General features: G+C 29.1%; 1 protein-coding gene across 2 annotated transcripts; it reads right to left on the bottom strand.

The window, feature by feature from the left end:
- Positions 1-649: 649 nt before the first annotated feature.
- ATPCL (ATP-citrate synthase) lies at positions 650-13,001 on the bottom strand. Of its 2 annotated transcripts, none has more exons than XM_065513823.1 (9): positions 12,782-13,001; positions 12,173-12,411; positions 6,990-7,175; positions 6,475-6,924; positions 5,809-6,391; positions 3,891-4,080; positions 2,430-3,663; positions 1,617-1,957; positions 650-1,548 (listed from the first exon to the last, which is right to left on the bottom strand). In XM_065513823.1, the coding sequence occupies exons 2-9, from the start codon at positions 12,329-12,331 to the stop codon at positions 1,380-1,382; spliced, it is 3,312 nt and encodes a 1,103-aa protein (XP_065369895.1). In that variant the 5' UTR covers positions 12,332-12,411; positions 12,782-13,001; the 3' UTR covers positions 650-1,379. The 2 variants fall into 2 exon arrangements, with proteins under 2 accessions (XP_065369895.1, XP_065369896.1); XM_065513824.1 differs by having other exon boundaries at positions 3,891-4,032.
- Positions 13,002-17,508: the final 4,507 nt, after the last annotated feature.

Genomic DNA, 17,508 nt, shown 5'->3' with positions numbered 1-17,508 from the left:
TTTCATTATAAAAAAATTTTTCATTGATAAAAAAAGCTATAAAACTGTAGAAATGAAAATTTAATTTTTTAATTAAGGTAAGAAACGAAAAATTTCGTTACAAAATAAATTTTTGAACTTACTAATGAATTCAATAATATTTGGTATACATTTTTTCCATGCCATACATTCGCTTTCACATTTTTAATAGATGCGTGTAATATACCTAAAATAGTATTGTTAATAACTTTAGAAATGTTAGTCATATTTTATAATATGTCATCTCATATCATAAGCTAATGAATCATAGATTTTAAAGTTTTTTCCAGAAATACGTTTCTCATAAAAACAGGATATATCATCGTTCTTGCACAAAGGATATCTAAAAAAAGTTCTTTCATTTTCAAAGATTTTACTTAACTATTAGCCAAATGTATCTGTGGTCAGATTTATTTTCTCAACACACACAATATTCTTATGAATTTCTGTTTTGTGATAACAAAATTAGAACCCAAATACATCAAAGTGGATTAACGTTTGATTAGAAAATAAGTTTTAGATTAACTAATCTTGTTATTAATTGGCATTTGATCTTCAAGTCAAAAACCCATGCTTAGTATTGCATTTAAAAAATAGTGTGTCAACAAAAATTTCATAATGAAAAGAAACGTTTGTTTATTTTAATATATTTATTTACTTTTTCCTTTGAAATTTTATATATATTTTTTTTATTTTAAATTAATTTATTTATAAGTTTATTACTCCAAACATACATAGTTGCAATTATTTTTAATTTTGTATTGTATATTTATATATATGTATGTATCAAAATACATATAAAGTCATTGTGCATTACATACATATCGTTTAGCAACAAACAACAATTTTTCTAAATTAAAATTTTGAGTGCACTTTCATTGAAAATTAGTGTAAGAGTTTATTTTATAGAACATTTAATAATTGTTTTAAATATACATACATATATAGAATGTTGAATAAAAATACACATTTCAATTGTGTAATTTAATGGTAATTTAACAATTAAGTATCAAAATGAAAAGGAAATAAACAAATTATTTAAATAATAATTAAATGAAAAAATAAATGCCATTTATAAGTATAAAAATGTAATAAAATAATAATAAAAAAAAAAATAAACAAATATGTATATTAATATTTTTTTTTAAGAAAATGAATCTGACAAAGAAAAGGAATGAGAAGAGTATGAACAGGAGAACATAAACGTAATATCAATGAGAAGGAGATAAAACTATTATTAATTTTGCCTGTGATGTTTTTTTTTTTGAATTTAGCATTACGAAAGAAAAGCCCTCACATACTGTAGGATGATTAAAGACTGAACTGTAACTAAGGATTTAAATATGTATTTAAGAGTAAATTTAATTAAACTGTTCGGGCATAACATAGGAAATATCATCCCAAGGATGACGGTAAAGACCCTGTTTCAAACGTTTTTGATCCATGAAATGACCAATGAAACCTATGCTGCGACCCAATACAAATAGAGAGTTTATGGAGCCAATATTTATATATTCCTGAGCTTCCTCACTAAAATTATAAGAAAAAAAGGGGTTAAAAAAATACATTTGATTTCAATTTATTTAGCAACTACTTACCTTGTAAATGAACCACAATTACGTAACATATCCACAAAGCATGTGGCTATAACACCATCTACGTTCAGAATCAAATTTGGTTTCTTACTGGTTGTAATCTTTTCTACTTCTAAAGCATATTTGAGCAATGGGCACGATGGGAAATTGTCCAAAACGAATTCCTTGATAATCTTAACGCGCACATCAGGATTATTGATGGATTTGACACGATGTCCAATACCCATAATTAATTGGCCATTTTTACGCATTTGATTTACAAATTCCATGGGATGCAAATTCGAGTCATAGGCTTCTGAGAATTGACGAGCAGCTCCATCTAAAGCACCACCAAAGCGATCACCCTAAAATAAATTACAAACAAATTTTAATTACACAAAAAACAATAATTTTAAGATTTATCACGAGATCTTATTAAATGGTTTTCTAAGAGTTTTGATTGGGTAGCACGAACGAGATTAGTTGCCAATCGAACAATTCGATTATATACATCGTTGATACTGGAAAAAGAAAATCAGTTGAAATTGAATAATTACGATTTGAATTACTCCAACTAATATTTTTCAGCCATAACAAACAAATTTGGTCATTTAGATTGAATTATTGGATTAATCCCGGAATATTCCGGGAGTAAACTTATTTTTTATTACAATATTTCCCGGGAATGGAAAAAATCCGGGAAATTAGGAACTCTACATGAAAGTCACACAATTTAAAATATTTTTTTTTTTGATTTTCATAAAAATTTTCAGGACAAACTTTTCGTCCGTGTTACTGAATCAGGCGATAAAATTTAATACATATTTTTGTACTTACAATTGTTAGCAAACCACTGACCAACGATGATACCAAATCTTTACCGGCACGTGCACAGACAATGGTGTTATGGGCACCCGATACAGCTGGACCATGATCGGCCGTAACCATTAAACACATTTCAAAGAACTTGCACACATATGGAGGCAAACAACGTTGGAACCACAACAACGAAATTACACCACCAATACCAACATCCTTGTTGAGCACTTCACTGATGGGCATACCAGCGTATATCAATTCTTGACCTCTCTCGTCACAAATCGAGGTCATGAAAGAAGCTGGCTTACGAATGAGTCCCAATTCTCGGGCCCAAGCATAGTCCATGGGTACAGTTGGTGGTGGTACTTCTTCGCGTGGCACAATGCGACCCGACTTAACAAGTTCAGCATAGACTTGTTGCACCAAATCACCCAACGAATCAAATGAGTCGGGCACATAGGCACCAGCCTCGGCTAATGACTTATTTTTAGCCGAAGCTGTTTCTTTATCCGAATTGGCACATGAACCAGCATGGCCAAATTGTACTTCGGAGGTAAACATACTGGCACAGGTGCCTATACACCAAGCTACCAAAGGTTTTGTGATACGACCATCTTTGAGAGCAGCACACACTTCATACTCCTCGGTGCCACCAACTTCGCCCAACAACACAATAAGTTTTGCCTCGGGATCGGCTTGGTAACGCATAATGTGATCCATAAATGTGGTGCCAGGATAACGGTCACCACCAATGGCTACGCCCTCTAAAACGCCATCAGTTGCCTTCGAGATGATGTTGTTCAACTCATTGGACATACCACCGGATCTGGAGACATAGGCGACACTGCCAGGTCTATACAGCTTCGAATGGAGTATATTGTCTAACATACCACCAGTGTTGCCAATTTTGAAACAGCCTGGCTTAACGCCTCCCACGGTGGCTGGACCAATTATGGCTACACCCTTCTTATTGGCCGCCACAATCATTTTGCGTGTCATATTTTCGGGTATACCTTCGGCAATAATGGCCACTGTACGTATTTGTGGATAATCTAAAACTTCCAAGGTCGATTCGTAGGCCGAACGCAGAGAAGCAAAATTAACCATGACATCAACGTCTTTGTGTTTATTAATGGCATCGGACATTTTTTTGTAGACAGGAATAAGAATTTCTTTGTGACCCCAGTAGAATTTTTGCTTGTGATCACCGGTGAAGGGATAAACCATGGCGACAACAGAGGGCTCGTCACGACTAAAATAAGGAAATTATGATATTAATAATGAAGGTAGAAAAAAATATATAAAACAATTGATTTTGAATTTTGGGTTTAACTTAATCTTTATTTAAGCTAAGTTTAAATAACGATTCATAAAGTTGGCATAAATTAAACACAGCTTAAACTTTATTTAACAAATAAAGTGACATTTTTGTTTCCTGCCAAATAAATTAGACATTATATTTAAATTATTTTTACTTACGTGCAAATAAAATCAAAGTCCAGCATAGATTGTACGGCTCTTTGTTGCATGCCCCAGACGATGGCTTTAGTTTTCTTGGTAAAGAATTTACGTGTTGTTGTATTGACCACACTATCAAGCACATCGTTGGTTTTAACATTATCTGCCAAGATAGGTGGTAGTTTAATCGATTGTTGTGGTGAGCCTAAACCTTTATTGTTTTTTTTTTTTTTGATTTTGATAGTTTGTATGTGTTGTGATTTTTTTTTGTTTGTTTGTGATTTTAACACACAAATGATAACAATTTTTATTTTTTTTTTTGGTTTGGTTTGGTTTTCGAATTTTGTAATTTAAATTTGCAGGCAGTAGGAGACGGACGACACAACAAATCATTATACGATTACGTAGGAGAGACATGGATATGGTAACAATCAATTCAATCAATCAATCAATTTAAACACGTTAAGGAACATAATGGAATAAGAGGTACCAAAATTTTAATAGTCAAGGAGCACACACAACAATGAATGACATAAAATACGCACACGATACATAGAAATACAGGTGGGTGTGGTGGATGATAGCAGTAGTAAGTTGAACAGGTTGATTTGTGGACAGACATTGATGGAAAATGGTAGCAGTAGTAGTGGTGGTGGTGGAGTTGAAGAAATCAGAACAATACAATATGACAAATTACAATTATGTTAGTGGATTCAATTTTTTTAGTTTTAATTGAAATGGTTAATGTGAATGGTGGGTGGTTGTGTTAGTAAATGATTGAACAATTTGTTTAAAGTTGTTAGAATAATAAAACAATAAATAGAATGCAAATTCAATTACATATAACAAGAGGAGCAGGATATTAAGATTATCATTTTTTAATCCAAATAAAACAATCGAAATAGACGAAAGAGATTGAAATAAATGTTTAATTCTATTATCGTAATGAGAGTAGTATATTTGTTATGAAGTAAGAAGAAAAGGGGAAAAGATTTTATAGTTTTTTTATCTGTTAAATTGTAAAAAATATAATTATTTGGGGCCTAAATGCTCCCTGAGTCTATCCTAGGCATTTTCCTGATGCTGGAATTGTCGCGACAATCATTTATATCATATAAATTGTATAATGTAATAATGATTTTGATTCAATTTTTTATTTTCTTCATTTTAAATCACCTTGAATATTTCGAATTTTCGAACATATCTCAATTTTTTCAATGTAGTTTATATTCTGAAACTACATTGAAAATTCATGAAAATGTTTAATTTTATTTTCAAAATTTTTATGTTTAAATTGGGAAAATGAAAGAATTTGGGTACAAATAAAACCAAAATTGTTTTTTTTTAAGAATCCTCCTGATTAACAGCTTTAAAAAATATTCGAACATAAGTTCGAATTTAATTTCGAATTTTCAAGCATAATATTCCATTGTCATCAGGTTTATGCATGATCCAGATATTGTTTTAGCAGCTTTGAAAATTTTTCGAACATTACTTCGAATTTTTGAATTTGATTTCGAATTGTCGATCATAATATTGGGTTGTGACCAGGTTTAAGCATGAATGCATGGTTTAAAATTCACTTAAAAATGTGTACCTAAACAAACATTGCAATTTGTAACAATATATAGTTATGTTGTAACCTAAAGTCCTACTGACTGACAGTTTTCATACAAAACGTTAGAATAAATAAAAACACATTGTAGGCAAAAGTGCCAAGTCCATTTTTGAAAACGGACTTAGCACGTTTACACATTAAATTAACAATGTGTAAAGTGTAAACGGATAATGAAGAGTTTAAACTGATAACGTTCTTCTCAAATCTTATGTAAATTTTCAAATACTATAAAATCTTTTTCCCTTTTGCAAAAATTAAAAGCATATGTATAAAACAAGAAATTAAAAAAAAAGTAATTGCAAATATTTGCCCATAACTTACCATTACCAGCATCTCCAGTTAAGGTTCTTAATTCTGGCTGGGCATTCTGTCCACCGGGCAATAAAAAGTTGGCAGTGGAAAATTCAGCACTGGTTGTTTGTGGTATGGGGCGTTTACCCAATGCCATGCCACAGATAGCAGTCATATGTGTTTCGGGACCGAAAACATGTAGAGGAATACCCAATGAGCTACCAAATTCGCGCATCTTGCGTAAACCCTCTTGATAATTGGGCCCAGCACGACGCACAAAAATGGACACATTGTGCTCAACCAATTTTGGTTGGAATTCCCGCAGGGCTGTAATAATGCCTCTGAAAGTGGCTGCAACATTGGTAAAGTTTGCAATACCACCACCAGTTATTAAAATTTTGCCTTCGGGATGTTTAGGCGATGAAGTCATAAGGTTCAGAATAGTTTTAGCATATTCATAGGTTTGTTGTTCAGAGGGTGCACCACTGTATTCACCATAGTTGGCCAACTCGGAGGCTCCACCCAAATCGCAGATTGTATCGGAATAAATAACACTAGCACCGCCACCCGCAACCATAGTCCAAATTCTACCATTTCTATTAAGTATGGTTAACTAGAATAAAGAAACAGGAGATATACAATAATCATTCAAGCCCGCTAGGCAACCAAGTACCAACCAAGTGCCTTTTTACTCACTTTCAATGAAGCACCACTTTTGGCATCTAAATCAGCAATATAAGCTTCTTCGGGATAAGCGTCACGTCCAAAGGGTGGTGGGTAATCGATATCACCCCATTTGGGACGGCATATAAAATCGGCGGTCGAGTCCAGCTTAGCCGCCAAATCTAATATATACATACTGTCATCTGTCACCACCAAAGGATTAATTTCCAAATAAGTGAAATATAAATCGGCAAACGTTTTGTACAAAGCAATAATGAACTGGGCAATGCGTTCTTTTTTGCCAGCTGGCACTTCAGTTAATAGTTTGGAATTGATGTCTTCCAAAGTGACGTCCGTATTAACGGGTATGTCCAGTTTTAAGGCCTTAGCATCAACATCACCAATATCAACGCCACCTTGATGATAGAAAAGAATGGTATCGGCCGAACGATGCGAATAAATACAAACATACATTTCCTCAGCCTAAAATGAGAAATTCGTTATAGAAAACTAAATATTTTAACAATTCATACATTAATTTTACTTACATCTGTATGTGCTACAAATGGTTCTATAATAAAATTTCTTAATTTTCCTACTGCATTGCCAATAGCCTGATCTTTGTCCATACGTTCTGCAATCCATTGTTGAACTTCTTGGAAATTCTTTTTGACACCAATCAATCCCAATTTACCGCGTCTTTTTATGAGTTGATCGGGTTTCACCACCAAGGGCTGTAAATATATTAAAAATTTAATAAAAAATGTAAAATATATTAAAGTATTATAGTTGTTGAGTAGAATATAAGCAATATTTGAACTGATTGGCTTGATTATGAATTTATATATTCATACGTATGTAAATTTGGTTATTTGTATAAAATACAAAATATGAAATTATTAATAACAAAAACATTTTTAAAATAAGCTTTTATTTAAATGCTCTAACGGAGGGTTTTATACTTGAAGATCAAATGCCAAATAATAATCAGATTAGTTAATTTAAAAACAAGTAAGAGTGATATATTTGGCTGTTACGAATCTTATATACCCTACACCAAAGTATACTTTAAGATAAATATTGAAAAAAAAAAAAATTTTATTGAAACATTTTTTTTTATGAAATATTTTGGTTTTGGTGAAATGAACAAATAGGTTTAAAAAATCGAGATAGATGTGTTTTTTTTTGTTATATCTCAGTCATTCGTGGACCGCTTTTAGATAAAAATGGAACCAGGACTATATCCGATAAATTGATGTATTAATCATATTTATAAGTTGTTTGGAAGCTTCGGAAAGTTGATTTGAACAGAGAGACGGAAATTACGATCCAGAATAAATACTTTATGGGGCCACAAAAGAGAATTTTTTTTGCCAATATTGGCGGCTTAAACTAGCACATAAAACAAAATAATCGACTACAACCAAAAATACATTCTTAATCTTCAATTCAAAAACCCGCCCTAAAAAGAGGAAAAATAAACTTTTAATTTTATCAAACTATTTATTATATTTCGAATTTAAATTCTTAAAAAGCATATATTCCGAAAATACTATAAAATTCATAAAAAATTTAATTTTTTTTTCCAAAATTATAAAGTTCGAAATTGGAAAATGTAAGAAATTTTAATCAAATAAAATTAAAAATATTTGTTTTAGAATCCTCATGAGTTAGAGATTATTTTAAAAATTTTCAATTATAAGTTCGAATTTTTCGAATTAGGTTTTTGCATGATCTAGAGTCTATATAAGAGCATTAAAGATGATTAAACATAAGTTCGAATTTTCGAACATAATTGTCATTTAAGCATTTTCGGGCTACCAAAACTGGTTCACAATTCAGTTACACATTTATATCCTATATGTAATAATAAAAAAAACGAATAAATTTGGTACTTTCTATAAATACATTTAAAAATACAATACAAACTATTTACATAGAGCCAGCAATGCCGACCGGGTAATGAATAAAAAAAAATTCAAATATAATTATTATACAAGTAAAAATGCACTCATACGAATAACAATAGAGCAACCGGTTTTTGACAAAGATTAAAAATAAAATCTCACATCACCTGATTTGTTTGTTAATAATAATACATGAAAAATCTGGACATTACAAACAGAATGAAAAACTTATAATTTAACTCATGGTAAATTTCTAAAAGCTGCACTCATGTCTAGCATAAAATTTCACATATTCTGATGTGATTAGCTGTTTTATCTCTATAATCATTTGGAAATCATCAGTAAGAAATGTTTATATATGTATATAAAATATAACCAGATATTGATAAGAAAAGAAATCAAATAAAAGAAAAATAAAATTGCACGATTTTTCAATGTTGTTGACATTAGTAATAAATTTGTTTATGGGGTGGAGTACGTACACAATGATTGAAATTCATATTAAATATTATTATCATCTGATGACAAATGAACATGTATAAAAGCTATTAAAACCATTAGATTAAGTCAGTCAGTCCGTCAGTCCATGGTGGTCGTCAATACACATAGACTGAGCAATAAAATTTAAATACGAGATAGTAACACAAAATTAACAACAACAGGTTGTTGTTTTTAATTTTTTTTATTTTTTGAACAACAATAGAATTCAAATTCATAAATCTTATGTTAAGTAAATAAGTAAAACTAGAACCTTAGTCAATATTAAAAAATAAATACATTATTATATATAAAATTATGTATAAAAACATTTCGTTACGGCGTGGCATGGTGTGTTTTGTCCATGTTTGGTGAGTGGCGTGTCGTGCCTCAACACATAAATACCTTTAATGTATGAGTGTATAAGTACATAGATAAGATTCTTACTGGTTAATACTAAACAATGTTCCCAGATGTTGTTCACGAACTAGCGCACGTAACCTTGACACTTTAGTATTTTTTTGTTCTTAATCTTTTAATATAGTTTTTTTTTTAATATTTGGAATCAGTAATGTCTGATTAACAATAGCAATGACCGAGAGGGGCATTATTCAGAATAGAATATGTATACACATTCATTAATATGTACACAACATATATGTAAATAGAATAATATAGAATAATTTTTGCAAGATAAGAGACCAAAATAATATTTAATTTATTTTATTTAGCAAATAATAAGTTTTACAACAACACACTTTAGAAAAATGATTTCAAAAGGGAGAATTTGAAATTAGTACTAAAATTTTGTACTAAGTTTTTATTTTTAATAACTTATATGGGCAAAATTCCAAGATAATGACAACCACGATTGAAAAAACAAAAACCCTTACAACTTTTTGATGGTTTGAATAGGAGAAAACACTAAAATGTTACTATGAGAAAATATTTAGAGCTTATTACATTTTAAGGGCAAAAATAATAGTTTAAACTGACTATATTTAATTTTTCAATTTAATTGGCATGTTTTAGGCTAAGATGGCGGCGAAAACTAAGCTCCCAATTATCATGTAGTATGAAATGATTTTGCACGTACGGTATGTCACGTAACATATTAAATTTTATTTATTATAAAATCATCCAAAGATTTTTTTAGTGTAAGAAATAAAAAGAAAACATATGCTTTTCATGATTTGCAAATTTTCACATATTTCTACCTCAAAATTACTTTCGTTTTATGTTACATACGATATACCCTTATTTCGCTCCAAAATTTGGACAACAATGTTTCCAAAGAACTTATTATATTTTTTTTTAAATACAGTACCCTCTGAATGGAACATAAAGATCAAATTATTTTTCAGATACTCTTATTTTTGCAAAATCTATTTAACTCTATATGCGTACAAATGTTACGCACGATGACATGGAATTGCCCATACATATGTCAATTTGAGGGGTACATATCTGTCCTTTATTCTCACTTAGTTTTTTTACTTCGAAAATTTCGAATTTTGTACATTCACCATTAGCTTTGGTAGCTCACACATCGGTTTCAATGTGCGAGAGATGGTTTGTGCGGTTCAGAAGTGGTAATTTTGATACGGAAAACAAAGATCGCCCAGGCCAGCCAAAAAGTTTGAAGATCAAGAATTGGAGCCATTACTCCATGAAGATTGTTATAAAACTCAGCAAGAGCTTGCAAAATCATTGGGAGCTACTCAAGACGATTTTGCAGGTCCGAAAGAATGCTTGAACGCTATAAAAGAAAATCATTTTTGCACCGAATCATTACTTGTGATGAAAAATGAGGAGCCGCAGAACAAAAGGTACTTTTTTGAAAATTTAAAAATGTTGGGAAATTGATTTTTTATAGAAGATTTCAACCCAAATATTATAAAAATACCAAAACATCAATTTGTAAAAAAATTAGAAAAAGTACCTTTTGTTCTGCGGCTCCACAAATGGATCCATTACGATAACCCGAAGCGTAAGAGATCGTACGTGAAACCCAGCCAATCAGCCGAATCGACGTTTGATGCGAGCATTGGCCGAAAAACGCAAAGAATATGCGACAACACTCGGCCACATGTTGCAACACATGTTAAAACCTATTTAGAATGATGTGATTGTAAAGTTTTGCCTCACCCGCTTTATATAGGAACTCGTTCGCATTAATATTATTTATACATTGTATGTATTTCGAAAATGTTTTCTTTCATATTGAATTACACTATAGCCCCTCAGAACTATCTTGAATGAAAATTAGAAAACTTTATTTAACTATCGCTATTGTTTTCTTTAACTCCAATTTGTATTTGTGTGAATCCATTTTTGTCGCTCTGTAGATTACTGTAAAAAAATGTTTGAGCATGTATAGAACGATTATCGCGTGTTTTATATCATTTCATTTCGACGAAATAAAAACAAATATCGTTCGTTAAATTTTCGCGGGAATTCCAATTGTATAGTATGTAAGTAATTGTTAATAATAAAAACTGTTTATTATCAGATTGATATAATAACGATGGTCTAATAAATCAATGTCAGTTAGGTTAATATTTATACGTTTATTATAGTATAAAAACTAAAAATAATGTTTAAATTTTAACACTATTTGTTTATTTATATATCTGAGAATCTACTAAATTTTTGGTTTTGGACTCAAATTTAAAACATTGAAATTTATAGGCAATGTATTTGAATTAAATCAACCTAACAAATGTTTTGCAAGTGTGCTTTGCAGCTGGTAACACAAAATTTAGTTTAACCTTTTGTTATTTAATTTGTCCACATAACGATTTTTTAAGAAAGATCAATATTTATAATTTAAGGTTGATTTATATTAATAATTACATATTAATAAACATTTGAAGTTTACATATGTGTGTTATAGGCAATTTTGTGTTAATGTTAAATAAACCTTAGGAAATAATTAAACCCAAAGGTTATTTCTATAGCACACTGCAAAAATGCATTACATTATACAAAATTAATAAGTTCGAAGAAAAAGAAAAACAAAAAGACAGACATTCGTGTCGCAACACGTTTATGTAAAATACAATTTGTTATATGTAAAAATAAATGTATATATAATTGCGCTAACATAGGAAACAGTGTAAAATATTAACGTCACAAATACAAATTTTTTTCACAGAGGTCTGTTGGTGTCATTAACACAAATTTAAAATATGCATAAAACAAAACAGAAATAGAGATAATGAAAGAAACACAAATTTATTAACTAAGCCAAGCAAAATGTCAAGTTCAATGTAAAAATATAATGAATGATGTGTAGCTATTTAAATTTGATTGTTGTGCAATTTAAATTGAAAAAAATCTCTTACCGTATTCAATAGCCAGGGTTGTTCAGCAGCCAATTTGGACCAATCAGTTTTCATATTGACCGTTGCAAAACGGCATGTTTGTACTCCAGCGCCATTGTCGTTTAAATGGCGATTTAAAATATCCTTGCCTGTGGCTTCAGTAATAGCCTTTGCTGACATTTTCTTTTAATAATATGATTTTACTCTTTTTAAGGAATAATAAACAATTTCGGTAGTTAATAAATTATGATGAGTTTAAACTGTAATGAGAAAAGATGCATAAACGAATAAGATTAAGAAATTTTAAATTCCAGTTAATTCAAAACTTTTTTTTTAAATATTTGTCAATAAATAAATTATTTAAGCAACGGTAAAAATTTCTCTTTATTTTTTCATTGTTTCTATTATTTATGGTCGATTTCTTTTCAAAGTGAGAAGACAACAACAAAAATATTTAAAAGTAAACAGTAGATTAAAACAAAATGTACAACCATATTATGTATATTCAATTTCCAAACATATAAATAAGTCTGGTTTTTATTTACATACTATGTATGTATTTTTATATACATACAGTGTATTGAAAACTTTTGAAAACACACAAATTAACTAAAAGTCAAATTCACTCACTAGCTTTTATACAACAAATGATGGAAAAGATTGTAAACGCGAGTTCTTTTTTTTACGAATTTTTCGAAAAAGCTATAAAACAGAAATCAACAACAAAAAAAATGTACAAAGTTTAAAATTTCTTAAAATGTTTATTATACTATATTTGTATTTAAAAGCCAAAGTTCGCACACTATTAACACGTATAAACAATCGACCGTGGGTTTTTATTTTACTTGGCAGGTGACTTCGATCTACACCTTAGGCGAGTTAAATGAAAACTAAATGCTATTGCCGTATTTACAAACGCATTGTAGTCAATTAAATAATAAAAAAAGAGGGAACGTTTGCGACCGAGATTTCTGGATCACATTACGATGTTCATGTGTATGAATGAATGAGCGTGTGTATGAGTATGTTGTCTCTTAAAGACCCGATGTTTGATTTATTTTACTCTGAGACTGGTTTATAACTTTACCTTTTCATTAATATGTAGGTATTGTGTTGCCAGACAAATAAATTAGACAGTATTATGATTTATTATAATTTTCTATAAAAAGCTCGTCGAAAAACTCGCCAAAGTTTCGATTATTAAAATTGAAAAAATTTATTTATTTATTTTTGATGAACAATTTTTTTTCTCAATTATGACCCATTGTTGGTAGGTCCGAATTAATATGGCATCATATGCGACGTTATGTCTTTCATTTGTTCATCTCAGCCATTTGTTGACCGATTCGCTCGATTTTAACTACCAACCGAACAAGGAATATACCCGATATATTGATGTACTACCAATCATGTATGTAAGTTATTTGGGGACTTCGAAAAGTTGATTTGACAGACGGATATGGCTATATCGACTCCGCAATATAAATATCCATAAGATCCATAAATATCAAGTCATATACCCTTCAGCAAAGTAAGATAAAATTGAAGATAAGATAAAGATTGAAAACAATTTTAGTTAAAAAACATTTGTATGAAAAACAAGTAAGAGAGCTATGTATGTATATTCGTCTGTGCCGAATCGAGAAGAAAGCATAAATTGAATTTTTGGGGCTTTGGTGCTTATTGGCTTATTCTTTAAAATACAAATTGTAAATATTTTTAAATTTTTTTTTTTAAATTGATTTTGATTTTTTTTTTTTAATTTTTTTTTGAAAATTTAAAAAAAAAATTTCAAAATTTTTACAAAATATTTTTTTAAAAAAAAATTAAATTTATTAGTGAAACAAAATTTTTAACAAAAAAAATTTTTTGGTAAAAAAAAATTCGGGTTAAAAAATATTTTTCCCGATTTTGACCCATTGTAGGTCCAAATTACTATAGCCTTATATTCATCGTTGCAGGGGACTTTGAAATATCCATATTGTATATATTAATGACTTAGTAAACCAGATATAGATTAAAAATAGTCCAAAAATCGAGATTGTCCCGGTTTTTTGGATTACTGAGTCATTAATAGATATTTCAAAGACATTTGCAAGGACGAATATAACGCCATAGTAAATAGACCTACAATGGGTCAAAATCGGGAAAAATATTTTTTAAACAGATTTTTTTTACCCCAAAAAAAAAATTTTAGTAAATCAATAAATTAAAAAGAAAAATTTGAAAAATTTTTATCAATTTCATTTTGAAAACTGGTTTCATTCCGATAGAAATTTTCGTTTTTCTTTTTCTGAAGAAGCGAAATACGGAACTAATTCCACTTTCGCTCGGAATAGAATTCTATGACAGGCCTGATAGTTCAAAAAAAAGTGATATTTGTGGACCGATTTCCTCCTTTGGTTTTTTTACCTACTTTTGATCTATATCTGGATTACCAAAACTGTATAAATTATGGATACGAAATGACAAAAAGGTGATATCAAAAATAAACTCTTTATGACCACAAATCATACGAATCTGGCAACAATTTATATACCCATATTTAATATTTAATAAAGATTACTATTTTAATTGCCAATTATATTATAGTCGTATGATTTTTATTGTTTACACATACATATGTATGGTTTTATACGATTTATGGAATTGAGTGTTAATTGCAATGTGTGTTAAGTGAAGTGAGCTATTTATAATCCACTCTCTCTCTTGGATTCCTTTTGATACGACCTTATGTTCATTATAATGCATTTTGATTAAATATTTATGTTAAATTTTAAAGAAAACAAGTTATTAAAAGTATACATACATAAATATGTAAGTAAGTATGAAAATAAGACTTTAAATTAAAAATATTTACTTTTTCCCCATTTAATGCTCAATTATTATTATTGCGATTATTGCGTTGGTAATTAGTAAATTGGAGGCAAAGTAAAAAAAATCGAACCAATAGTGTTTGCCGGGTTCATCGTATGATGTTACCTTGTATTTTGTTAAAATAAAAAAAACAAGCCGGTGAAATTGTTGATTTCTTTCATAACGTTGCTCTGTGTTGATTGTAAGATTGTGTACAAGTATGTATATGTGAGCAAATTCATATTTGTGATTAATATACGAAGTGGATTTTACACGAACCATCTACTAAATATAATCTTCGTATTTGTACTATACGCTGAACATTTTTGTTTACTTTTTGTAATACAAATATTAGGTTAACGTATTATCATATGATGTATTTAATGATTATTTAGTTGTGGATGTTGTCATCTCATCAATTTTTTTTTTTAAGTAACATATTCAAAATCAACAATCGTACGACATTTTAAATGATTTACACGCTTACATTTTACAAAGAGAGAATTGAGACAAACTGTTTTTTTCAGAATAGATCAGTCAAATACATCATAATTAATTTTTAGAAAGATAGTGAACAGAAACTTGAGAAATAGCATCATCTTAACGTTCCAAAATTAAATTACTTGACTATATAAATTAAACATTTTTAAAAATAGTAGACCTTTTTGTCTTAATAATTTTTATTGCGAAACATTTCACAATTTATTATATTGAAAAATTGTAAAAATCCAACAAATTATTTTTTTTATATAAATCTTTCATGGAATTAATGATGAAATAGATTGTTACTTATATTTTCTATAAAAATGGAAAAATCCTACCGCTTAATTTTTATTTCACTCAAGCAATTAAAAGCAATTTGTCTATTTTTCTCACTATACGAAATTTTTAAAATTAATGTTTTCATGGTTTTTTTATTGGCTAACATTTGATGCTATCAGTGCTAAAGTGTTGTAACCCCAAAGTATTTATTTGCACCACTTTAGCTTCATTACTCTCTTATATACATATGTATATATAAGAGCAAACTTCAGTACACATATTTTGGTACTTTTTGGATTTCATTTCTAACATTCTATTTTAAATAGACACCAGTATGTCTAAATACTAATTTTATTTTAAAATACTAATTTTATTTTCAAAATTGTATAGTTTTTCTTCCAATTATTCAGAAAAGTTTGATGTAGAGAAAATATATTTTTAGCCAAGCCGGTAGTATAAAAAGTGAATATTAACAGTAAACAAATATAAAAGTTTTATAAACCTTTGATAAAATGTGGTATTTGCTGATATTTTGGTTGCGAAATTTTATAGTATAGAATGGTATGAAAAACTAATAATCGATTTTCGATTTTTCGATCAACCATCTTTAAAGTCGATTAACCCAATAATCGTTCTGTATAATTATAGAAAATGACCCATACAGACTTTAATTACAGATTAGTCATATTTTAAAAGAGTATCATAATTACATTATAATGAGGTAAACTTTTTATAAAATGTAACGGCAAACATTTGAAAAACATTTTGTGAAAATTTGAAATTCGTTTGAAAAAATTAAGTCCTCATAAATATTTTTCGTTGTCACCTGAATTTGTAAATTTTAATGAAAGCCGAAAATGTACTATTATTTTCATATATAGACTTTGATTAATCGACTTCAGCATAAAAATCTGAGTGTAATATCTATCACGAAAAATATAGATTTTCGACCATAATTGTAATGGTTCAACCATAATTTATCAGTTCAAACTAAAGTTATGGAAACCTTAAAAAAATGTACAAAAATTAATTAGAAATTGATAAGGGGGCTAGTTTGTTAAAAACCCTTATTTACGTCCGATGTATACAAAGAGAAATATATATTATTAATAAAACCCGTCTGTTTGCTAAAATGCGTTCCAAAAACTAAAACCCCTTGGTTTTTGTAACTCACTTGCAGTAAGAATTCAGTAAGGAGTTACTACCTATATTAACTCAGATTGGTATAAAGAACTAACTAAAACTTATTGACTGAGTTTTCATATACCTTTTTGTTTTTCACAAATAAATAACAATGGAATTATATATTGCAAGGGATAATAAACTATACAATGAACACGTCATAGAAAATAAATGTGTAAAAGAAATTATGTATATAAACACAAAAAACGAATGAAAACGCAAAAATCCTCTACTAAACACACGACTAATTTTCACACATTTTTTAGGTTTTTTTGTCACACAAGTGAAAGTCATTGGCATTTTATTCATAGAAAATTTGCATAAACTACAGTTTAAATATTAAAAAAAGAGTAGCTAATGATATTTTAAATTAGTTTAAGGTATTTTTCCATTAATTATATTATTATTGGCAAAAATTTGCGGCTGAGAATGTATACATTATTAAGCAACAAAAAAAATTGTGTGGGAAAAAAATCAATATTTGTTTTAATGCAATTTATATAAGATAAATACAATAGAGATTTGTAGAATAAACACAAATATAAATTATAAATCCG

This window comes from Calliphora vicina, chromosome 5, assembly GCF_958450345.1.
Source record: "Calliphora vicina chromosome 5, idCalVici1.1, whole genome shotgun sequence".
NCBI lineage: Eukaryota > Metazoa > Arthropoda > Insecta > Diptera > Calliphoridae > Calliphora > Calliphora vicina.
The sequence above is the reverse complement of the archived record's forward strand: the minus strand, read 5'-3'. Positions and strand labels throughout refer to the sequence as shown.